The following is a 26,706-nucleotide window of genomic DNA, read 5'->3' as shown; positions in this document are numbered from 1 at the left end:
GTGCTCTTTCAATTATTCAAATCTTTCTCGGAATTGGTCACAATGGTCTTTGATTATATTCATTACAAACAATTGGCACTCCCCAGCAGTTTTTTCCAAACATTTTTTAAGAGTAGGAAAATTAAGCAAATTTCCTTTTAAAACTTGATTCTGAAACACTTGAAGTTTTTTCTCAAATGCAATGATCTCCTCGTATAAAACTACCACAAATTTATCTTTTCCCTGTAGCCTCAAATTTAACTCATTTAAATGGCTGAAGATGTCAACCATGAATGAATGTGTAATCATGAAATCTTCAGTAAAAATTTCATTAAAAAGGTTTTCTTTATCGCTTTCTATTAGAAAAACTTTTACTTTTTCAAACACCTCTCAAATTCTGGAGAGCGCCTTTCCACGACTGAGCCAATGAACCTCCGCATGTGTATTAAGATCAAAATGCGGTGCTTGAAGACCTTCTAAAAATATTTTTAGAAGTCGCTTATTTAGGGATTTAGCAATAAAATGATTGATGACTTTAACAATGACTTCAAGACATCCTATAATTTCTTTTTGATCTTTTATTTGTGAATATATTTGTGAACATATGAATCAAACAGTGATAATGCACAAAATTAGGTATCCTTTCATCTCTATTAAGATAAGGCCTTTATTTTTCCCTATCATGGAAGGCGCATCATCGGTAACAATTGATACAAGTTTACTCAGATCAATTGTGTGCACTGTGAGGAATTTTGTAAGTGCGTCATATATATCTTTTCCAGTTGTATGGCCAGAAAGCGGCAAAATATCCATAAGATCTTCACAGCTTCCATCATGTTGAATCAAACGAACAAAGCACGAGTTGTGATATGCCCGAAACATCAGTCGACTTATCAAGTGCCCGTGAAAAAATACACAACTTTCAATTCTACCTAATAATTCATTGAATATCACATCTGCCATTTTATGAACTCGATATGAAACTGTGTCATTACTCAAAGGAATATTTTTGGCAGAGCTAATCAATTTGGCTTTCTGTTTGTCTGGTAAAACGATAGCAAGCACTTCTAATGATGACACTACACAATTTTTTATTATTTCTCCACTAGTGTAAAGCAATGAAAGCTTTGAAATTATATTTGATAAAATTAATGAAACTTCATTCGCTAACACTTTACTACTATTAGCTTGCCCTAAATTTATAATACTTTTCTGTCTTTCAAGTTTATTTTTTTTTCTTCTTGAAGCTTAGCTTTTCTAATATCACTAGATTTGGGGAAAGCTTCGTGAAAATTCCTATGGTATGTGTTGGTAATGTCTTTCACAATTCGACTTGCGATAGCCAGCCAAACACGCCTGACATAATAAACAAATTACACCAGTTCCACTACTATTATCTATTACGAAATAATCATGTTCCCAAGAGGAATGAAATGCATACTTTTTAATTTTTTGTTTCTTTGCATTTGAAACGTCTAAATCAGACGACTGCGAAGGTAGTGTTATTTGCATGTTTTTCCTCATCGCGTTCGTTTCGGTTTCTTTTTAAAAACTTATCCATTTTAAAATGGTTTAGTAACTTTAGTTAAATCTGTTAAAAGAAAATACATTCAGCATATGCATACAAAAGATTTCTTACTATTACTTTCATCACCTTTAAAGTCACAACTATACATATATGGTACCCATTGCAGCACCGCAAATGAGCGAAACCCGGCAGAAACCTGTTCAAACCTGTTAAAACCAGAAACTGAGAATCACATGAGGCAGTACCCTCGGTCTGCAGCGACACTACGGCAACAATGATCGTATTCTCAACAAAGTACTTTCTAAAAATTTTTCTTACTAAATAACAAAATGTCAAATTAACAATATTAAAAAGAAAAAAAATTAAGAATATGTCGAAGTGTCAAACTTTAACCGTTTTGGTGATTAAAACGTCGCGGAATATATAATTTCTCCAATCACTAATATTGGCGGGGATTTTTGTAGAATATCGCAGAAAGTTGAGCAATAGAAAGCACCTTTTTTAGTAAATACAAAGATTTATACAGTGTATATAGATTTTTCAGCGTAAGCGAAAGTGCTCCAGAGCGCCCATTTTTGGATTGATCACGAGCAAAATTCATATTTTAAAGCGCACAATGCTGTTCGCGAGCACCAGGTTAAGAATCCTGATGTAGAAGTCATTATTATCTCATTTCGAGAACTTAAGGCATTGGAGCATTTCTTTTTTAAACTGGATTTTCTCTAAGAGTGGATTTCAAAAGCTTCAGTGATAATCGAATGGTTAAAATATTCAATTCTGAAGAATGTTAAAAAAAAAAAAAAATCTTGGACAGCTTGGTCGGTAATTTAATGGCGGAGTCAGCTACCTTGAATTATGGTCATATACTGGTCGACAGATTCCCTCTATCCGGCAACTAGAATCAAATCAAAACTCGTATCATTAATTAACAAGCAGGCTTGAAAACAATTTTCACTTATTTTTATAGACATCTTTATGAACCGCAGATCAATCCTGAACTCTTCCTTCAAGATTAGATTAGTGAGTGGAACAAAGAGTTGCTGTTATTACGTTTAAGTTCCGCAAATTGTAGCATCTGGAGCCTAGGCACCTGCGAGGTGATCTGATTTTTTTTTTTTTTTTTATGAAAACCCCAAACACGAAAGGTATCAAAACCTATAGTACTTAGTACCGTGCATGGGTTGAAGGAGAAGTATGGAGAGAGGGGGAGGCCGGAAACTTTGCTCTAGAGACTAAACATGGGTTTCACCACTTCAAGCCTCCAATAAGCAAAGTGGTGGTATTTTACCGGTTGATGAAAGTCATCTACCACCTTTGAGGTGTATAAGGCCTTGAGCGAACTCAATGCTGACGGAATTCTTCCTCTCGCTCAGAAGAGGGGGCATAAATTTAAATTGAGGAAAGACAGTTGTAGAACAGATGTGCGGAAATGAAGATTAACAGGATGGTTACTAACAGTAATCAGAGTATACTATTGCCACAAGATCATGAAAAAACTACGCAAGTGGACTGAGAAGTGGCAATTGAAATTTAACATTGACAAATGTAAGTTAATATATACCAACTATGTAATAACACACTGAATGTAGAGGAGAGTGAAATACACCCGAGGTAATTGTGCAGTCCAGTCAGATCCGAGTTGAGCAGAGCAGGCAAACTTCCAGGACAGTTCATGGCGTTTTGTCAATGATATTCAGGAATTTTGCCACTAGAGATGAGGAGGAGATTATTCTATTCTACAAGGTAATGGTTACGCCATATCTTGAGAACTGCCCACAGATCTGAAAGCCTCATTTAGGAAAGATGTCTATCTGCTGGAATGAGTGTAGAGAAGAGCAGCAAGATCGGCGAAGGGAGCTCATGCCAGGAAAGTCTTCAGTTTAAATTGCAGTTTAGAGCCTATGCAAAATGATCTGATTGAGGCGATTAAGGCTTTGAAGAGATTTTGTAAACTAAATGCTGATGGCATCCTTTCTCCTGCTCAGACAACATATGCCCTCGTGGTTAGTACAGTCGATAAGATCGCCGTCCTCCCTACATAGACCTGAGTTCGAGCCTCGTCGATGACCGAAGGAATCTTTATAGGCCTTTTTCGCAACGTGGCTGTTAGTTGGTCTCAGCAGAGGGTAGCATGATTTTTCTCCCGGAAACTCGGTTTTTCCTTCCACTAAACAGAAAATGGACCTCAGAATACATGCAAATTTACACGGAGCAATATGGCCTTGTTGCCGATGCTCTTAAAACCCAACAACAGACAACACATATGAGGGATAATATAAATTGAATGGTGGTTGCAGGATATACAGAAATTTGCTTTCAGACGGCGGGTAATTGACTGTAGGAAGAAACTTCTATCTGGTGTTGTGGGTAGTTTGAATAAATTTAGTGAAGAACTAGTCAAATAATTGGAGATGATGTTTAAAATTAGGAAGTTTTTTTGATGTGTAAACATCTTTGGCGGCACCCACTAAATTTCGGACTGTAGCAAAACCAATTTGTCACGATTTTGCCACGCGGAAATGGTCATTTCCGTTTCAAAACAAAGAAACGGAGTCGGGAGAGAAGATTGCGCAATGGATCATGGGAGGTGATCTTGGATGTGCTCAGAGCTGGCATAAACCAGCTGGTGGCGGAAAAACGTTTATGATTTGGGGCATACAATTTATGTGGCTTTGGGCTAACCAATACCACCCATGGTAGAAGCATTTTGGTAATCGGAGAAATGGATATCTTGCAAAATTTAAAGTAAAGCATTTAAGGCAAATGATCACTACATGCGCTTCTGCCTTACGAGTTGAAGCTCACGTAATGTAGGCATTACATTACCCATCCATATTATTGAAGCTCTTGTATATTTCCATCAAGAGGCGAATTATAAACGTTTTATTGCAACCAGCTGGGCCGGTCAAGAATATTTGATATTCTTGACCAGCTGGGCCGGTCAAGAATATCAGTTCGCGATTGGGAGATAAGACTCCATATTACATGTATATGTAGAATCTTTTGCTTGTCGTTGACCATTCTCATTAAGTTGCATAAGTCCTCGTTGGTAAAGTTTTCATTGTCATCGTAGATCTTGACGTACATGTATTTCATCTCTGACAGTATCTGTTTTTTAATTTTTTTATTTATTAGCTATATGGTGCAAGGAAGCCTGAGGCTTATGCTGAACCAGCCAAAAAATTCCCGAGTAACCCTGAGAGAGAGAGGGAAAGTAGAAAGGATTCACTAAGAAAGAGAAGAATGATGATATCCAGCTCAGAACTCTAGGTGTGCCAAGCCCAAACTCACCGGATGTGATCCCCTGTGGTGAATATCTGTTTCCTCATAACGAAATGGAACTCGCAGCGTTACCATCTTGCGATTGTACTCGTTGAGATCCTGAGCAAAGTCAGTTTTGATAGCGTATTACGCGTGGATACTCTCGTTTCTTGCATATATCGTAGTGCTGCATGTATAATTTGCGACAAAGCAAAACAAAGTAACATGGTATATGATTGCAACAATACAAATACTTGTATTGTAGCAATAATACTATTCAACAAATGGCTACAATCAAATGGGTAATTAGGCTATTGGTCTAGCTTCTTCCAAACGTTGATTCGGAAGAGTAAGCAGCGGGCGTGAGCATAAATTACATTGTTCATAATTTCGGTTCTAGCTGTTCGAAATTTAGTTGTCGTCAAAGATGTTTCATGTATAAACATCTTTGACGGATGGTTACACATAAAACATCTTTCGTGCGTACAGGGTACATACGGGATTTTTTTAACATTTACCACTACTACTAATAAAGCTCTACATGTATTTTACACTATCAATAACAGATTTTATGTCTTCTATACTAAGATATACTTGCCTCTTTGTTTACAATTTACCGCGCAGTATAATAAAAGTAACAATATAAGCTTTTGAAGAGGAGAAAACATTGTATTAAAAAGTAGGGAGCGGTTCTCAATGCAGATTTTACTGTAATCATTACCACTATTCAAGATATGAAAGGTGACTGTGAAAAAGTGATTTGATTTATGCGTCAAATATATGATTTAGTACGAATTTTCAAGACAAAATATAGAAGTCAAGCTATATGCCCAGTCCAGAACATATTTTACTGAATTACCAGCATGCACAGTAATTCAACAGAATGAGCTGGATCTTTTGAAGTAAAAGCCATAGACAACTGTCTTATTTTTTCTGTTTACACACAATAATGACCTCATAAGATCAGAGGAATCACAAGATAAAGAGAATAAAAAAAAGTAGTCACATGATACCAAAATGCAGTCACCCAAAAGCGTATACCTCTGTACCCTCGCGTGTCAACCACTCTTAAGTTCAGCCTTGATGAAACAGTTGACAATAAATTTCAAAATCGGGAAATTATATGTAATTAAATGTATTCTTGACATATACGTGCACAGGAATTGAATTCATGACATACTTGACTGCTAAATATTGTTCTTTTATTTTTTATAACATATAAACTCCTCTAACCTATGTTGTACCTTATATAAACAGAATTGCATGCGGCCTGAGCACTGTGGCATTGGCCCTGATACAACTGACACCACTTCAATAAATGTGGCAGTGCTTATATGGACAATATTCCCTCAAACTTAGTAAACGTATGAGACGACCTAGGGCACAGGAACGGGCTGTGAATTTGGGAACAGGAGAGAAACTCAAGAATTTCAGCTAGGGCCCTTCACAGTTAAAAGTCTTACATTTTATAAAAGTAATTTATTTAACAAGAGGTTCCATAATCCGAAAAATTTAAAAAGTAAATCACGCAAGTTGTCCCGAACAACTGCCCACCTAGGTTGCCTACTATCATCAGCCATTTAAATGAACAAGCCAGCGCAAGTTAGGTTAAGGTTGGTTTACATCACTTAGTAATTATTATTAGTAATGGTCATATGGTGCAAGGAAGCCTAAGGCTTTTGCTGCACTAGTCTCCCCCCCAAAAAAAGGGAGTAAAATAATACTATAAGAAAATAGACGACCTATGCAGTTCCCTCCTCCAGTAGGTAACTATCCAACTGACCTTTGAAATTCCCTAAACTGTCATGTAAGATACATGCTAAATTTTTCCACTGTAACTTGAATTTATGGCTCCTAGTTCTAGCATCATTTATAACCCTGAAAATTTCTTTCTCATTTTATTTCTGTCTCTCAGCTTTAAACATGTCAATCAAGTCTCTAAGGTGCCTAGTTTTCAAGCTGTGCAACTCACATATTCGAATTATAAGCAATTGATACACTATGCTGCCACATTTTATTAGGTACACCTACCTAGTAGCGTGTTGAGCCTCCTTTAACCTTCAAAACAGCCTGAATTCGTCTAGGCACGGATTCAACAAGATGCTGAAAATGTGCAGGAATGGAGTACCATGCAGTTCCTTGAGATTCGATGGAGGTGTAGGCCTGCAGCAAACAGCCCTTTCCAGCTCATCCTAAAAATGTTAAATAGGATTGAGATCCACAGACTGAGCGGGCCACTGCAGCAAAGAAAAGTCATCATCATGTTCCTGGAACCATTCCATAGTGATTCGGGCTTTGTGCACCAGCACATTATCCTGCTGGAAGTAACCATCTGACTGAGGATAAATTTTCAACATGAATGGATGCACTTGGTCAGCAATGACGTGGCATTCGGACATGAATCTATGGACTTAACGTGTGCCAAGAAAACATTCCCAACACCACCTTGCACAGTAGTCGTCAGACATGATGGGTCTATGGAGTAATGTTGTTTTTGCCAAATTCTGAGCCTTCCATCAACATAATGCACCAGGAACTTTGACTCGTCAGACCAAGCAACTGTTTTCCAATCCTTAGTCGTGCTGGTGTTGCTGTACCCACAGGAGGCGAGCTCTCTTGTTCTTCATTGATAACAAAGGTACACAATGTGGCCGACGGCTGTAGCCCATTTGCGACAAAGTACGACTAGTGGTGTTGCAATATTGTTCTGCGCACCAGGTTGTATTCTGATGATGTGCGACACTGTAGCCTGTATGTTTGCACAATTCTAGCCATCATCCTCTGACCTCATCAAGCGATTTTCTTCCACAAGAGTGCTGTTGAGAGGATGTTTTCTGTTCGTTGCACCATTCTCGATACACCCTTGAAACTGTGGTGCGAGAAAAGTTCAGAACTGCCGTTTCAGAGATGCTTTTTCCAGCACGTCTTGCACCTACTACCATGCCACGTTCAAAGTCCATTAGATCACCCCTTTTCCCCATCCTTTCTAGTTTGTATGCTTAATTGATACTACAAAGGTTATTCTGCTGCATTTATATCCACAACTGTGGTCATGTGACTTGCAACGTTGGTGGACAAACCATTTGTGTGGTTTGTCCACCAATGTTTAAATACTGGCTGTACGTTCACCACTATTAGGCTCATCAACTTAGGTCATATTGCACCGTATGTCTGTAAATTGCATACATTGTGATCGATTTCCTATTTGCTGGACGAAAAAACATCAACATTCATTAATATATTCAAGAAAACAAAATGGTTTTCTTGAATATTTTATTGTGAAGTGTTGCTGAAGGCAAATATTTCATGTAAGAGGCATACTGGCACATAACGTCCAAGTATCCAATAGAAATCAATCTACCACCTTACAGATCCACACATTATGCAAATTATTCATGTCTATAAAAACATGGATTGAGCCCACATCACTTCATTCCCGTTTTTGGCTTGCTCAGTGGGATAGCCACATCTCCAGTATTCAGGATGGCAACTAGTTACTTAGATGATTCTTTGAGATGGTGTGCCACTGGACAACTTGAAGCCAGGCAGTTGCAGGTTGAATGTTAAAGTAATATGCTATGCAGTGTCATCTTGGCACTATGGAAGCAGTTTCTGGAAACTGGAACTACTGCAAGAGCTGGCTGTCACCCAGAGGGCTACACTAACCAGAACAGAACACTATCTGACCATAACAGCAAGACAGTATCATACGATGTCTTGTCATAAACTCTCTTCAGGTTGCTGCAGGCACAAGTGAAAACATTTCCAACCACTCTTAAGAGGGCTCAATTCAGGTGGACCTATGCAAGGAAACCAGTGGTTTGTAATCCATTAATCCAAAACCACTGCCGAATTCATCGACCGTTGCCATGAACATGACTTGAAACCCTGACAACTGGTTCGTCAGGGTTCCAAGTTTGACAAATGGGACTCATCAGAGTACATTTCTGTTCTCTGATGAGTCCCATTTTAGACTACAAAGATTCTACTTTATTTCATCTGGAGACAATGAGTAATGCAGTATCCCTCCGTCAGAGAAAGGTACACTTACAGCGGTGGTGTGTTGTTGGGCGGAATGATCAATGGCTACACCCCCTTCGTGTTTTTTATAGGGGTACCATAACCTTGCAGAGTTGCCGAGAACAGATCCTTGAACAACACTATAGGGGTGTGATTGGCCCACTTTTCTTTACACGTATGCCACTGCACATTGAGCTTAAGTGGTGGAGGAATATCTTGAAACTGAAGATACGCAGTGACTGCCATGGCCAGCACGATCAACTTACTTAAATCCGATTGAACACATGTGGGATGCCCTTGGGCATTGCACTGCATACCTACAGCAAACTCCTTGGACACCTGGTGAGCTAAGGCGTGCTCTGATGGAAAAATGGTAACTGCTGCCACAGAATCTTATAGACACCCTTACATCGAGCATGGTTCACCACTATTGGGCCTGCTTAGCCATTGGAGGGATCATACACTGTACTAGTCATGTGACAATATTTTTGAGCATCTTGTAATGACTTCTGTAATGTGACCTTTCGGTAATTTTTATGCAACCCGTATAAATGTCTGTTATACCTGACCAAAGTTTGTCACACTTCACCTCAAGCTGCACAAGTTACACTTTTTCTTCTACATGTTCTGATAATATGGTCGAGTAGTGTATAAGAAAACAAAAACGAATGCCTATGTCTTTTAAAAATTAGAAAGCAGACACTTGTAAAATGAACCAATTTAAATTAAAATTAAAGTAATGATAAATTTTTATTTATTCATTAATAATATAAATCATTTCACATATTTTCCACATTTCAATGATGTTTGACCTTTTGTTACCCCAATACAAATTTTATGGCATCAGATATTGGCATTGTTATATTAGGGACACCCAAGAATTAACTCATCTGCCCATGTGTAATATTTCCACAAATTGCATGTTCTCTGGTAAATTTGTCCAGTTTTGCTGGACCAAAAACCTGTTTTCAGTGATAATCATGGCACTAGACAAGAATACAATCCTGGGATTAATTCCAGTTCCATTTCTAACTGAATATAGACTCATAATTAATCCATAGAACCAAACTATTTTCATCATCCTCGTACGTAATAGTTGTCTGTTCTGCAGATGAAGTAGAGGCATGGCCAGATTAAGTACCATAATAAAGCTTTAACTTATGTTTATTTATTGAAATTTGGTTTGTTTTATTTCCTTTTTGTTCATTGTTATTTTATAGAATTAAACCTTAAAGAGAGAGGGAAAAACAGCCAGAATACCATAGGCTCACATCTGGTGAGTATGGGCTTCGCACACACCCAGGGTCCTGAGCTGGATATCATCATTCTTCTCTTTCTTGGTGATTCCCTTCTACTTTTTCTCTCTCTCTCAGTAATTCAGAATTTTTTTTTGGCTGGTGCAGCATAAGCCTCAGGCTTTCTTGCACCATATGGCTAATAATAATAATTTTCCATGTGATCTTAGCACTAATAGGAATGCAGGGATTTACCTACTCTTGGCCGTTTTTTTTTTTTTTTTTTTGCTTATTACAAGTGCTTAACTGTGCATGCACTGGTTATATACATCACAGATGGTTTCATCTGCAATGTATATAACTGATGTAAGTGTAGCTAAGCACCACCACCATTATGTTTCGTCAGCATTAGATCCTAAGGCTTGTGCCATTTTAACATTATTAGACTTTGGCTTGTGTTTTAATTACTTCAAATGGCAATGGTGTGATCTCAGTGCATTCAAAACCTTTAAAAGCATTGCCTAATTTTGCAGCCTTTTCAAATGAAGATAAAAAAATGGAGAAAGACTATGGTTGTGAACCCATGTAGTTTCCTGATGAATAAAATGTTCAGGCTCTTCAGCATTTTCTTGAAACACAGAACAGTATATTTCAAGAATATGAAATGTGTGTGGCTTCTAGCAGGGAAATTCAATTCAATTTGATTTTCTTCGATGGCATCAACTTTGTTTTGGTGTTTTGTGCTTGTTTTCAGTTTGGTCTCAGGCAAGGCTGCATGCATTGAACAATTTAGATACAATAAACTGTTGCTTCTTAGCCTTAGTTGCTTTTGGCACTTAACACTCACTCAGGGCAGATACATCAAGATGTTGTATATGTGCAATTCAGTGCAGTGTTTTGAATGTGGAAAGGCAGGTGGCACCAGGCAAACCAGTATGAGTATCTTGGCAATGGCAGCCCTGCTGGGGTTTTCATATACAACTTGTCTTGGTGTGAACATTGGTTCAATAACCCGTCCTCACAAGTAGCACAGTGATTATAATCGTTCTCCCCACACCAGATGATAAAGGCCCGAGTTCAAATCCCATCAATGATGGGAGGAACTATTGTTTTTTTTTTTTTTTTTCCTTCCATGCCTTGTTAGTCTGTCTCATTTGAGAATATCAAAGGTGTTTTATTTCCGGAAACTCTGGCTTTTTGTCCAACAAAACAAGCAAGTCAAAGAGGGAACACATACAAACAATTTATGGACAAAAAACATATATGGGTGGATGAGGTTGTTCTCGGGTATCCCCCCCCCCCTTTTTTTGTGAACATAATGCAAGTAGCAGCACTGTCTCATGTGCACAAATATTAATCATTGCCTAAATTGATTAATACTGATCATGGTGGTGATCACTGCTTGGTAGCCTAGGCCACCCACCCTCTGTTTCTGAACAATATAAATTCACTTTATTATCCAAAATGAAAATCAGGTTACCCAGGTCAGAGATACAGGAGTTTTACAAAGGAAAAAAATAAAAAAACCCAATACCATACAGTTACAAAATACAATACATCAATCTAAGTGTCATCTAATTTACATTGGGGGGGGGGGACTAGTACAGGGAGCAAACATTTCCTAAATGGGACAAGAGAGCAGCATTTTTTTCTTTAATAAAATATGTTCTACTGACTGAAAACATCGGCTATCAGAATCAATTAGCAAAGTAACGAACAGTTCAGAAGCAGTCTTAAAAAACAATTGGCTCATTTATTTCTTTAATTAATGTCCTTACAGTAGCACAGTGGTTATAATCATCTTCCCCACACACACGGCTCCAAGTCCCATCAATGACACTTTTTTTAAGAGCTTTTTTCACTGGGAGAAAATTGCCCTCAGGCAAGTTTTTGTTCTCCCAGAAAGTCTGGTTTTTTTTGTCCCAGCAAAATAGGAAAACTAAAGAACACATGCAATTTATAGACAAAGCGTGGTAGACAAGACTGCCCTCTGGTAACCCTAACATGACAATTTTTTTCTCTCAAATTAATGTATCTCTGCAAGGCAGACTAGTCGGCCCAACACATCGCTGTCTGCCACTCATCTGGAGAGACACGGATTTCATTCTGGTGATGACTGATGGAATTTTTGAAGTCTTCATTTGAAGCCATAGTTATCTGACCTTGGGTAGAAGGTGTTAGGCGTTCCTTGTGGGTTATTCAGCTCAAACGTAAATAGGCATACCCACTACTAAGCACGCGGTTATGAGTGCATGTGTGTGTGTGTGGAAAAAAAATGTTAATACCATTTTTAATTCTCAAAGTAAAGTGAAAGAGACTTGTTAATAATTGCTAGGCATGCTGCAGTTAACAGCTGAAATGTATTTTTGAAGGAGGAACATACAGATTAGTGAAGCAATTCAAATTATATCTGAATGCTTCAAAAACCTTAAAATATACACTGTCCAGTTAAAACATTATGACCACTGCCATATTTTAGCAATAATGGTAATATAAATCATAGTGAGAACAGGTAAATATGACACTCCAGGCTTGTGGCATGCAGTCCATATGAAGTGCTTTCATTGACATAGGCAAAAGACATGATCTAATGGACTTTGAAAAAGGGATGATTGTTGAGTGCTGGTTCAAAGATGGCAGTATTATAGAAACTGCAAATCTTGTGGGCTGCCTCATAAAGTGCTGTAGTTAAGGTGTTCCAAGGGTAGACAATGACCAGAGTAGCATTTAACCAAGCAAATGGCAAGTACCTCATCAATGTCAGCCTTGGTGCTACCTGGGAGGGGCAGGGATTTCATCTACAGCAGTCAATATTGTTTCCATGTTGGGTTGTCTGATCATGAGGAAACTTCGAGGTGTCTTCATTTGCCAGCCAACCTAAAAAAAAAAAAAAAAAAAGAGGGAGAAAAGCTATGTTGCATCTTTTCTCAACGTGTGTTTCTTGGGAACTGGTAATATATTCCTCATATGAGGCTCACTTACCTCCTCTCCATCGAGGAGCTTTATAAATTACAGTAGACTCGATTTTCTGGGATAGATGGTAAAAAAACAAATCCCAGATAATCCAAAAATACAAAAGTCCCTGACATACGTAAGGATATGCTCCAGGACTGCTTACTTTGTTGAGTTTTACGTAACTCAGGAATGATTAATAACACTGCTACCATATTATTATTGACAAATCTGAATTCCATGCGATACTTGTTAGTGTTTGGCCATTTTGATACATCCTTATTATAATGATTCCTTAGAGATTTAACAGATGCACTGTTTTCAAACTTTTGAATAATTTCAAGTTTTTGTTTAACTGAAAACGCAACTCTTCTGCATTTACCCATTATTTTCACGATTTCTAAACAAAAAAAAAAAAAAAATATATATATAAAATTACTATAAAAAAAAATTCCAACATCCCTGACAAATAACGAAACAAAATTTGTCCTTTTGCGCTGCAACGGAACACAACGCACTAAAACAAACTAAACATTTGGTCTCTTTTTTTCTTTCTTTTTTTGAGCGGCAGGTGTGAAGACAGTGGGGATTGCAAGATAATAGGTGCACTAATCTCTCAATGACGACTTATAATACCGCTTGTTTATTATTTATGACTTGCAAAATATCTGTCTATACCTATTCTAGTTATTACTTGAATTTTTTGATTTTTTTTTTTTTAATTTGGAGTCTTGAAGTGTCCTGGTTCATCAAGAGTCTGCTGTATTCCTCCTCTCTTCTTCCAAAGGCTCCTGCTGGTCCATGACAATACATGACTACATGTTGAGGGTGCCCCTGATTAAAAATGTCTGAGAGTACCTCTGGTTCCTTCATACCTCTACTCTGCCAGATAGTGACTGGAGGGAGTCCGAGTAGTGTGTATGCGGGGGGCATTGTCGAGGCCACATTATGTCGAGGATCTGGGTATATTCTTACCATGTGTACACCATATCCAAAAATTTTGTAACTTCATACAGCATGTCCCCACCACTTTTTGTAATTCTATTGACTATACCATGAATTGTCAAACTAATAGAGTAAGCTTATCTGCAAAAAGATCCAAACCTCCCAAACACTTCTAGTTCATTTCACAAATATACAGGGTCTCAATTCTAATCTCAACGATTTCCATTTCCACTTGCAGTCTGCCAAACCCCATGTACTTTTTCTGACAGAATCTCAGTTATCGGTTGATTCAACTACTGCTCATCTCAGTTGCCCATATTATTCGCTGTATGATTGCTTTCGCCTCAAAGGTGGCACTTGTGCATATGTCCGTTCTGATATTCCCTGTGAGGGAATTGGTAATTTGGAATCTCCTCTTTTCGATCTTCTCTGGCTTAAAATTTCTCTACCTTATTGTGTTAAATTTATATGCTGTCTCTACTGTTCTCCCAACTCCACTAATCACTTGGAGCTCTTTGACTTCCTCTCTTTGCAACTTGACTTTCTCAAGTCCAACTTTCCTAACAGTGAGGTAATTTTCCTTGGTGATTTTAATGTTCACAACTCCAGCTGGCTTCTGTTTTCTAGTCACACCAACCCAGCTGGTTGAGATGCTGAGGCTTTTGCAATTTCTAATGACCTTGCACAGAATGTACATTTACCTACAAGAATACCGGACAATCCTAACCATACAGCCAATACACTTGATCTTTTTCTCACAAACAACCCTTCTAAGTACACGGTCGAAGTGAGTGGTCCTTTAGGTACCTCAGATCACAACTTGGTGATTGTCTCTTCTCCAATGGAGCCTTTATCTCATGGCTATTCCCAACCTAGTATTGTTTGTTATTACAAGAATGCAAAATGGGATAACCTGCAAGATTTTTCTTCTTCTTTTCCTTGGTCGGACTACTGTTTCAAAACATCTGATGTCAACATTTGCTCAGATCGTGTCAGTGAAATTATTCTTGCAGGAATGGAATCCTTTATTCCACACTCCACTTTAAAATCTCATCCTTTATCTAAACCTTGGTTTTCCAATAAATGTGCTAAGGCTGTTCAAGAGAAGAATGTTGCATATTGTAATTGGCTTGTTTCCAATTCTCCAGTTTCATTTTCTGCCTACACCAAAGCTCGCAACAATTGAAAAGCAGTCATTAATCAGTCCAAACTAGATTTTGAACAGGCTAAGAGTAGAAAACTTGCTTCTTGCTCTAATGGTAGCTGAGCATTCTGGTCTCTTGCCAAAGCTATTGGCAGCAACATTTGCCCATCTCTGCTCCCACGTCTGTCAAAACCAGATGGTTCTGTTGTCACTTCAGCCAAGGATAAAGCTGACCTTTTAGCATCCCATTTTTCTTCCAACTCATGTATTAATGATCTTGGTAAAAAACCACCCACCATTCCCAACATGCTCCATTCAATGCCTCCTGTGGTCTTCCATCAAAAGGATGTCAGAAGGATTTTGACGACTCTCAATGCTAACAAAGCTCCAGGTCCTGATGGTATTTCTCCACTTGTTCTCAAAACCTGTGCTCCTGAACTTACTCCTGTTCTTTGCCACCTTTTTTCACTTTCTTATTCCAAAGGTGTTTTTCCTTCTGCTTGGAAATTTGCTCATATCCAGCCAGTTCCTAAAAAGGATGAGAAGTCCCTGGAACCCAATTATCATCCCATTGCAATTACTTCTACTCTTTATAAAGTAATGGAGAAAACAATCAACTGCCAACTCTTAAACTACCTAGAAACCTTCTGCCTGATCAATGATCATCAGTATGGATTCCGTCAGTGTTGATCAACTGGTGATATTCTGGCTTATGTTACCCATTTATGGACAAATTCAATGGAAAAGTTTGGGGAGACACAAGCAGTTGCTCTTGACATCTCAAAGGCTTTCGATCGTGTTTGACATAAAGGTCTTCCAAACAAGCTTCCATCTTATGGTTTGACAACTGTTTTTTATAATTGGCTATCCAGTTTTCTCTCTGATCGCTCACTGAGAGTGATGGTAGATGGCTCTCTATCTTCTGACCTCCACTAATGCTGGTGTCCCCCAAGGTTCAGTTCTTTTCCTCTTATATATTAATGACCTTCTTCCATTGACTGGAAATCCTATCCATCATTTTGCTGATGATAGCACATTGCATTGCACTTTCCATTTTGAAAAACCTTGCCCTGCTCAATCAGCTTCAACTTCTCAAATTCCTTAAATGCCGATCTCCAGTGGGGCAAAGACAACTTAGTTGATTTCAACCCTTCTAAAACTCAGTCTTGTCTTATATCTCACAAAAAGGATTCTTCTGGTAATACGCTTATCTTTAGTAACACTCCGATTTCTAGGCAAAATGATATATCTCTTTTGGGGATTACCCTGACTTCTAATCTCTCTTGGCACAAGCACATTACAAATATTGCTTCTTCTGCATCTAAAAAACTTGGTTTTCTCTTTTGCTCTCAGCGTTACTTTTCTTCCAAACAGCTGCTCACTCTGTATAAATCGCAAATCCGTCCTGCCATGGAATATTGTTCCCACATCTGGGGTGGTGCCCCCCAAAACCTCTCTCAGGCTTCTTGATTCCATTCAGAAGAGGGCAGTTAGGTTAATTAATGACTCATCCCTAACAGAGTCTCTCCACTCGCTGTCTCATAGACGTTCTGTTTCTGCTGCATGCCTCTTCTACAGATACTTCCATGGGCACTGTTCTTCTGAATTGGCTTCTATAATTTCCGCTCTCTCTTTCAAAACAATCCGAACACGTGCCGCCACCAGCCAACATCCATTTATTGTCCAACTGCAAACTCACAGAACCAACTTTTCATCTTCCTCGTTTATTCATTCAACTGCCATTTTCTGGAACAACTTTCCTTCATACATATTTCCTGAAAATTACAGTCTACAGAAGCTCAAGTCTAATGTCAACAAATATCTTCTTTCGTCTTCTCAACTCCTAACCCAAGCATGGTACTAAGTACTATAGGTTTTAGTACCTCTCGTGTTAGGGGTTTTCATAAAAAAAAGTTACTTGTGTTAGGAGTGAAGCATATAATTTGTAGTTTATCTATTTTTTTTTGTTTGTTTTTTTTTTTTCCAGTGCAGCAAAAACCTGTGGCTTCTTTTCACTATATGGTGAATACTATTACTATATAAATATGATCTTTATTGTAAGGTACAAAAGTACATGCCTTTACAATACCCTTCATGGCACTAAGCCAGGGATTAAGGAGGAATTCTCACTGTTATAACAAATTCCAAAACTAGGGGTCATAAATTCAAATTACAGGGGTTGAGGTTTATATTACATTGTAGGAAGTTTTCTTTTGGCCAGTGAGTTACTGATTGCTAAAACAAGTTTCCCTCACAGGTAGTTGAGGCTGACAGTTTGAAATTCAAAGGTCAATTGGATAGTTACCTATATATTAGCATTAGCAAAGGTACATGATGCAAGAAAGCAAGGTTATATAGCATCGGCAAAAATAAAAAAAAAAAAACACACACCCATCCATTCGCTCCAAATGTTTGTCACGTTCTGCCTTGAATCTATTTAAGCTATCAACTTCTACAACAACAGATGGAAGTTTGTTCCAGCAATCAACCACCCGCCGGCTAAAGGCAAACTTCCGCACATCTATCCTACAACCGTCTTTCCTCAATTTGAATTTATGCCCTCTCAGGCGATTATTCTGAGCAAGAGGACGAATCCCATCCGCAATGAGCATGCTCAAACCATTCAAGGCTTTATACACCTCAATCAGATCACTTCACTGGTGCCTAGTCTCCAGACACTGTAATTTGCAAAAGTTAAGCCTTTCTTCGTAAGAGCACCCCTTTGTTCCATTCACTAATCTTGTTGCCCTTCTCTGTACTCGTTCCAACAGCTCTACATCCTTCTTAAAATGAGGCCTCCAGACCTGTATACAGTACTCAAGGTGTAGCCTGACCATTGCCTTATACAAGGGGATAATCACCTCCTTATCCCTGCTAGAAAAATTCCTGTACATCATTGACACCATGAGCTACTCTTGCAGACTATCTGCACTGCTCAGAAAACTTCATATCTGCCTGCACAATTACCCCCCAGGTCCTTTTCATTCTCTACCACTGTCAGTGTGGTACCATAGAGTTGATACGTTACTCTGGGATTACTGCTTCCCACATTGTAGTACTTTACATTTGTCAATGTTAAAGTCTTCATTTGTCAATGTCTTCATTTGCCACCTCTCAGCCCATCTGCTCAACTTTTCTAGATCCTGTTGCAGCAGTGTACTGTCATTAGTGTCATTAACAACCCTGCCAATCTTCGTATCATCTGCAAACTTGGACATTAAGTCTGATATACCATCAGCAATATCATTTATAAATACAGAAAACAACAATGGACCCAATACTGAACCCTGAGGGACTCCACTAATAACATCAGTCCACGAAGAGCAACACCCATTGATTACCACCCTCTGTCTTCTACCACTCAACCATCCTTTTATTCATTGTAGCAACTTACCCTTAATACCATTTTGCTCCAATTTGTACAATAGTCTTTCATCCGCAACAGTGTCAAAAGCTTTCCTGAAATCCAAATATATGATATCAAAGTTATTCTTTGCATCCAAACACTGCTCTCTGAAAAAGTATTTGGACACCCATTTTCATAGTCAATTGAACCTTCACAGATAAACAAGTGACTCAGCATATAGAGTACCAATGATTGGGTCAGTTTGTTGTTTTTAAGCGAAAATACTTGAATTCCTAGCAGAAAACCCATGCAATCCTCACCTGAGACTAACAGCCATGTTATGACAAAACCAATAATAATTCTTCACATAATGGACAGATTCAAACTAGTGCTTTTTCCACCCAGTGTGAAGAGAGTAGGTATTAATGTTGTGTAAGTGCAGTGCATACCCCCAGAATGATGGGGGTCAAGCTAATCCTTCCCATTGTGGGAAACACACACACCCCTTTAGTATGGTGAGTGGTCTCCAGCAACTGTCAGACATGTTTCACCTCTGTGATGCATCAATAAAATCAAAGTATTAATGACTTGTGGAATAAGTTTCACTATTCTATAAATGCTGCTTCTGGCTGATTGTATCAATGGACAATATGGATGATCTGCAGTGTCCTCCAAGAATGTTCCAGACATGCTTGATGGAAATCAGGGTAAGGGAAATATGCAGGCCAGTCCATATGGATGATAGACTTGTTTTCTGAATTTGTCGATCAGAACAAACTCTTCATCTACAGTACCAGTACAGGGAAGGGCTTGGGTCACAGGATCTCATCTCCATACCTGCATGTCATCAGGATCCTATTTCTGATGGGGTGTGGGGAGTATCTGACCACAGATTAATACCACCTTATACCAGCATTTGTCTCCACTGAACTGTTACTGTAGATACACAGCTTGTTTTGGGTTCCACTATCATGACAAAATGGAACTCGACAAGGATCTGGCCTCTACACTCTACCTGGACTCATCTCTAATAAGAACACGCCATCATTTCTCTCAGCCAATTATGATATTTAAGTGTCCACATTCTTCTGGTCCTACAATATTGGGCATTCCATGGGGCGTGGAATGGAAGACGATCTATGAGTCATCTCAACCTATGTGATATCTCTGCCAATGATATCACATTGTTTGGCTGACACCTACATATATTTTTACAGCAAGAAAATGTTCTGAACATTGCAGATTATTATTGGCAATGATGCTCATGGAATCAGACAATGAGGCAAGTCATATGAAGAGACAAAGGAAGCCAACACACAGACGGTGTGAGAAAATTTTTATCCAACAGAAACAACCACAGAGCCTATCACCCACTTTGACTGTTTTGTGATAGCAACATCTTAAAAATTTAATTGTGGATCTTACTGTTTGTACTCATGCTACAGACAGACTTAATGACATTCTACACAAAATGCAAAAATGTACCATTTTTGTAAATACACTACTAGCTACAACATTTGACTTTTAACTAAATTCTCTGTTATAGTGAATTTTTTAAACTATGTATCTTTTAATCAATTTCAAAAAAATCAGCTTCTAAAAGTGAATCAACTCCCTCTTTAAGAATTATCCCCCCCCCTTTTTTATTTTGGTCTTTAATTTTTGTCAAAAGGGTCTCACCTCCAGTTTTTTAATTAGTTTTGATACTATTTCTTGTAACCACTCCATGAAATTAATATCAGAGCCAATGAAAAACAAATGGAATAAGTTGACCAGTTATACTCCTCCTCAGAAATATTTGTGTGTTTCTCAAGGGAACATATTTGGTACTGATATATTTCAGCTGGGGATGATTGTTTACAAAGTGGAGTAAAAGAAGCTCCTTACTGTTCCCATCTTTCACTGTTTGCCTTCTCGCATTTATTTCAAATAGATATACTACTATAAACAGCGTCCCATCAATTACTTATAAAGGTGAAACAGTAGTAAAAAGTTGTACATATTAGTGGGAAAACATAAGCTGAATTTCATATGCATGATATAGAATGTACTTGACCACCTTATATGCAAAGATGTAGAAAATATGTACAGATGAATAAATCAATTGGACAATATGCCAGACTGTCAAAAACTAGACTGCATGAATTTCAAAATCCATAAATATAGATCTGATTTTGCTCAGTGAGTGGCAACTGTATTTTGTTCCTAACATTGTTCAGAAATTTTTTTTATCCTGGATTTTATATTTTGTTTCAGTTTTTTGTTGGATATGCATACAAAAAATGGTCTGGGCAAAAATCCAGAGGTCTAAATGCACCTTAATGTCACCTTAGATACAATTTCGCTATCTACTGTGATAACTGTTTATATGGCACATTAAAGAGGCATCAAGAGAAAGCAATACTCTTGATCTGATTATCAACAGTGACACTCCATGAATTAAAAATCAGATAAAGGGAACTACTAGTGGCAGTGATCATAATATACTGATGTCAAATTTACTTAAAGGGATTTTGATTTTGTAAAGCTGGCTACAATGATATTAGACAGTTTTTAAGCTCTTTTCAGTGGGACCAATTGATGATGTAACCAACTGCAAATTCTAAATGGGAAGCATTCAGGGAAGTAATCACAGAAGCTACTAAGCTTTTCATACCAACTTAGAGATATTGTTCACAATTTAGACCTAAACAGATATTAGATGAGACTAGTGGCAGAGAATAAAAATGCATGAGATGATTATAAATTATCAGTGGACATAGAAACCTACAGTAAGCATACATCAGTCTGCTTGTTTTTAGTCAGCAAGTCACTGATTACTGCAATGAGTTGCCTCTGCAGGTAATTGAAGCTGACAGTGAATTCTTCTCAATGTATTATAAAAGGTAAATTCCATCAGTGGTTTCTGTTTTAGTGAAATTTAATTATAGAGGAGGGAAGTGCATAATCATAATTTGTTGTTTCTTATCTCTTTTTTTTTTTTTTTTTTTGGCTGGTGCATCAAAAGCCTGTGGCTTCCTTGCACTATTTGGCTAATACTAATCCTGTGATATCATTAATAGTAGAAGGAAGGTATGAACAGCATAAGTACTGATGATCCTGGTCAGCTTGCTAACAAAGTGAATAAATATTTTGCATCAACATTCATGCAAGAAGAAATTTTTATGGATGGGAACACCAGAATATGGCCAGTTATAACTGAGAGCTGAATGATTTTGTGATAACTGAGAAATGGAAGAAAAATTGTTGAAGCTAAAAGTAAATAAGGTACCTAGGCTGATGGAATCCATTCAATTACATTAAAAGCAGCAAGCAAACCATAATTATGAGAGCATTCTTAAATTCAGGTTTTACAGATTGGAGATGTGCAAATATTTTCCTATTCTCAAATGGAGATCAATTAGTAACTTCTGTTCTTGGGAAGATGAGGGCAGTGCAAATGGAAGGGGAGTGCGGTGGATGCGATGCACCAGGGCCCCCAATCTATGGGGAATCGAGCAAGCATTTTTTGTCCCAACTTAAATAAATGAGGTGCCTTAACCCCTTTTGCATCTGGACCGCCAAGTACTTTTGCAAGGCCTTGGGGAAAATAGTTGAGTCAGTCATTAAGAGCATTACCTTGAGAGTTATACTGAAATCACAGCATGGATCTGTTAAATGGAGATCTTGCCTGATTTAGGTGTTATTATGCAGTAACAAAGGAACAGGATGCAAAAAAAATTTTGCATCATATATTCAGATTTCAGTAAAGTTTTTGAAACACTTTTCTACATAAAAGAATGGTTGAGTGGTAGATGTTGTTTGTTTGTTATTTAGGAGCATTAGCAACTAAGGCCATATTGCTCCAGGATATGCGGTGGTCATTCCCTGGCCTTTCCGCATCCTCCGTATTTGGTGGTGACAGGCTCGAACCCGAGTCTAATCAAGAAGTTGTGTGCTATGCACTGCTGCTCCTTCCCACCTGGCTACGGAGGCGCCCCCATTGTAAGAAGGGAATGGTTAGGTCACATCTTGAGTATTAATATAGGCTTAGAAGCCACATTTTAGGAAGGATGTGAGTCTGCTGGAAATGGGTGCAGAGAAGGGCAAAAGATTCATGAGAGGAACGAAAAGCTGTTCTTACCAAGAAAAGCTTCAGTTCTACAAACTGCAGCATCTTGAGACTAAGCACATATGAGGTGATCTAATTAAGGTGTTTAACCCCAGGGGTGAGTATGGGCTTGGCATACCCAGGGTCCCGAGCTGGATATCATCATTCTTCTCTCTCTCAGAGTAACTTGGAAATTTTTTTTGGCTGGTGCAGCATAAGCCTCAGGCTTCCTTGCACCATATGGCTAATAATAATAATAATCCCATCAGCATTGAGCTTGCTCAATGTATTCAGAGCCTTAAACACCTCAATCAGATAGGTGGCTAGTCTACAGGTGCTGGCAATTTGCAGAACTAAACCTTTCTTGGTAAGAGCAATCCTTTGTTCCCCTCACCAACCTCTTTGCCCTTCTCCGTACTCGTTCCAGCAGCTGTACATCCTTCCTAAAATGAGGCCTCCAGACCTGTATGCAGTACTCAAGGTGTGGCCTGACCAATACTTTATACAAAGGGATAATCACATTCTTATCCCTGCTAGCAAAGTTCTTGTATATCATTGACAAGACTCAGAGAGCTGCTCTGGCAGTCCTCTGCATATCTCTGAAAATTTCATATCTCATATAATAACTCAACTCTCAGTGGATGGATTTTCATGAAGTTTTATATCTGGCTGTTTTAGAATGATTTGCGAAGCTTCCCAAATTTAATCAAAATCAGATTAATAGAAATCCACCAATTATTTATTTCTTTCATGGATATCACACAGACTATCCATATACATCATATTGTGGCTGAAGCACTGGATACTGTTTGTTGCCATGTGCTGATTGGAGGGATGAATGGGCAATGCGACGGATGTTCTGAAAAAAAATGTTCTCTGTTTGATTTTTTTTTATAAATTTTTATTATTTTCTAAAGCACCTGAAATGTTGTTTGTTATTTGGTTTTTAGGAGCATTAGCAACTAAGGCTATATTGCTCCAGGATATGCGATGGTCATTCCCTGACCCTTCCGCATTCAAAAGATACATAAGTTTACCGAGATGATTTCATCATCTCGGTAAACTTATGTATCTTTTGAATACTAAATGCACAAGGCATAACATGTTATGGGTTGAAATTAACTTTATAATACTGGTGTAAATACACCATAGTTTACCCATAAAAAGAGAACTCCCACGGGCTTGAACACCGGTTTAATCAAGAAGCGCGTGCTACGCACTGCTGCTCCTGACCACGGAGGCGCCACCTCCAATGTAATGGTCTATGTACATTAACTAACTAACTACAGTAAGCACTGGTTATTAAAATCAGCCACTTTATAGAATCAAATTTCGAAGAATCGATTCAAATCAATAAAATGCACTACACTTGCATCATTTATTAGAATCACATCTATGATTATCAGAATCAATTGTGAATGCCTCTAATATTTTTCTAAAGCATATTTCTGGAGGTCACAACCATAAAATAATAAAAATAATTTGCAGTTTCTGGTTTATTGGGCTTTTCTGTTAATGCAATTTGACAGTTGTGTTAAACAATGTTAACTACAAAACTGCATTTTATTTTTGCAATAACTTTAGTTTTACTCTATAAAAATAATGCATATCATGTTACCGAACTGTATTTCACTAGTACTTAGTTAGCTTAGGCTGTAAGTACATTTCTGGTAAACCAAGAAAATGTCAAATGACTTTTTTTTGGTTAATTAAAAAAACATCAACTATAAAATGATTTTGTAGTTAACGTTATTTGACACTAAATCCTGGATTCTGTTAATGCAATAAACTCGATCTTGTTGCATTTCCGATAACTGGAATTCTGTGTATTCACGTATTATGGTGAAATGTACTTCCCTTTCACTGAAATCTGCTCTTTTAAACTTTGTCTTACTTGTGTGACTTGGAAGTGTCATGTTAGCACACACAAATTGAAACAATGTGCTTTGTTATTGATAGACACTTATCTTTTTTACTTTTAAATTTTAGTACAAAAAAAAAAAAATTTTTTAGTAAACAGAAAGAGAGGGAATTTGAGTGTAAAAGATAAGTTATAGAAACATACGATAAAATCTTTTACTTTTTTATTACTTTGCCTGGATGTTTAATACACACCTTTGTACAGACTAAGTGAAACATCCAATCTTTTCCTCTTTCTCCAAACAACCCCTTTCTTCCACAGACATCTCAACAAAACACTAAAAATTACTTGATCCCCAAAAGGCCTTTTAATAAATTTCTTGGTCTATGCTGATCTTCTCTTTCTTTTATTAATATTTAGTATAAGCTTTTTCTTTAGCACAGCAAACCTACTTGATGAAGTTCTAGTAACCTGCTATTTATTCTGAAAAATTTTCTTTCCTTAAACACATACAAAGCTTCCTTTCAGCTTTTGGCTATAAAAAGAGAACTCCCACTTCAGAGTGATAGATAATTGAGGCAATTCTTTGATTTCATCCATTTTGATGAAGTAGGATAATATTTATTTAAACAACTAACAATATTATTATTCTTGCCCATTTTAAGATTGCTTCCCTTTATGACAGTCACTTGACTATCTGCATCCTGAGATAATTTTGGAGCTTACAAACCAAATTAATAAAAAAATGTGAACATATTTTCCAATATTATTTTTTTACATCAAAATTTTTGTAAAAAACAATGACTATTTGCATACTCTGAAAAACGCATTTATGCAAATATTCTTCAAACACATTTGAAGAATATTTGCATAAATATATGGTAATATTTGATATAAATTTTTGGGAAGTTGTACACAATAAGATTAAATGTTTATTCTGTATAATATGTACATGTGTGTACACTCCAGCCAATTCCAAAGAATATAAAATGTAGTGTCTATTAGATACGAAACAATTTACCTATTATAAATCTAGTGACTGAAATCAAAATTCACATATCACATAATTTTGGGAAAACTGGTGAGAATACAAGGGGAAGTATGATTTCATCCTCATATCTAAAAAATGAAAGAAAAATCGTATCTATTTTTATCTATCTATCGTATCACGAAAAAGTGGTATCTATTAGATACCAAGAAATTGACATTGTTGTAGGAAGCATATGGAAATAAAATATTATTATTATTAGCCATATGGTGCAAGGAAGCTTGAGGCTTATGCTGCACCAGCCAAAAAAAAAAAAAAAAAAAAAAAAAAATCTGTTACCCTGAGAGAGAAGGGAAACACAAAGAGAAGAATGATGATATCCAGCTCAGGACCCGTAATGTGAACTTCTAACTGGAAGCGAATTATCATAATCATATTTAATTTTATGGTACAATGTGTCACCGGATATAATAAGCTTATTTTACAGTATCGTGTCTCAGTTCCCGTAAGTGGCTTACATAAAACCTACCTATATAATACAAATCTGTGGAGAAACTATAAATTCTAATCCCACGCGATCTTTTTTTTTTTTGTGCGTTCAAAACGGCACTCATAACGCAGTTCTACTCACCTCCCGGCCCCCCCACACACAACACGCAACCTAAAACGACTATACCTAATTCACCGCCGGGCCCCCATACTCTTCAGGACCATGCGATGGTAGTTTTGTAGTAGTTTCGCCATTGATAAAAAGTTATTTCTATAGTCTCTGACCGTCTGTTGCATCATTATGAAACAATAATGCAAAGCTAGGGTATATAGGGCAGCATATATAACAAAAACTTAGTCACTGTCATCTGCAATCCCTACATTAACCACTTATTTCCCATTTAATACAAAAATCGAAAATTTAAATAATACCATGTATTCGAGCCACTAAATATCTTTATTACCAGTAATGATAAGCAATTATATATAACTACTGCAATATACCCATGATGCCACGGGCCTCGTGGCCAGAAGAGGATTATTCTAACTTACAATTGATAATTAAGCTCAAGAACAAATAGTGTATCTACTCACATTTAATTGGTCGAATTAAAAATAAAATTTAACTTCACTAATTGTAAGCTATTTTTTTTTTAATAACGAAAATGAGTCATCGGCTATTGTTTTATTTTTAAAGTCATACTCTCATGTATTCCAAAACATTATAAATTTTAAATTAATAAATTCATCAGTCAGATTATCTTCGAAACGTGAACTGAAAATGTGAATTCTTTTTTCAAAATACATCACGTGGTATAAATGCTAAGCAAGACCACGTTTTCGAACAAGCCGCTCTTTAGTTTCCCAC

The 26,706-nt window shown here is 37.4% G+C and overlaps 1 protein-coding gene across 1 annotated transcript; it reads right to left on the bottom strand.

The window, feature by feature from the left end:
* Positions 1–588: 588 nt before the first annotated feature.
* LOC150080938 (protein ZBED8-like) lies at positions 589–4,864 on the bottom strand. Its single transcript, XM_090380858.1, has 2 exons — positions 4,799–4,864; positions 589–1,104 (listed from the first exon to the last, which is right to left on the bottom strand). The coding sequence occupies exons 1-2, from the start codon at positions 4,862–4,864 to the stop codon at positions 589–591; spliced, it is 582 nt and encodes a 193-aa protein (XP_090236984.1).
* Between the last annotated feature and the right edge of the window lie 21,842 nt (positions 4,865–26,706).

Source organism: Mastigoproctus giganteus, chromosome 9, assembly GCF_048544385.1.
Source record: "Mastigoproctus giganteus isolate SK-2022 chromosome 9, ASM4854438v1, whole genome shotgun sequence".
In the NCBI taxonomy this organism is placed as follows: Eukaryota; Metazoa; Arthropoda; class Arachnida; order Uropygi; family Thelyphonidae; genus Mastigoproctus; species Mastigoproctus giganteus.
Note: the sequence above shows the minus strand (reverse complement) of the source record. Positions and strands in the feature narration are given on the sequence as shown.

Excerpts from the sequence above, each read along its gene's own strand:
- LOC150080938 (XM_090380858.1), bottom strand. The coding sequence starts at position 4,864 with ATGGTAACGCTGCGAGTTCCATTTCGTTATGAGGAAACAGATATTCAC. Across the intron at positions 1,105-4,798 it reads ACCACAGGGGATCACATCCG|CTTTCATTGCTTTACACTAG; the intron begins GTGAGTTTGGGC and ends ATAATTTCAAAG.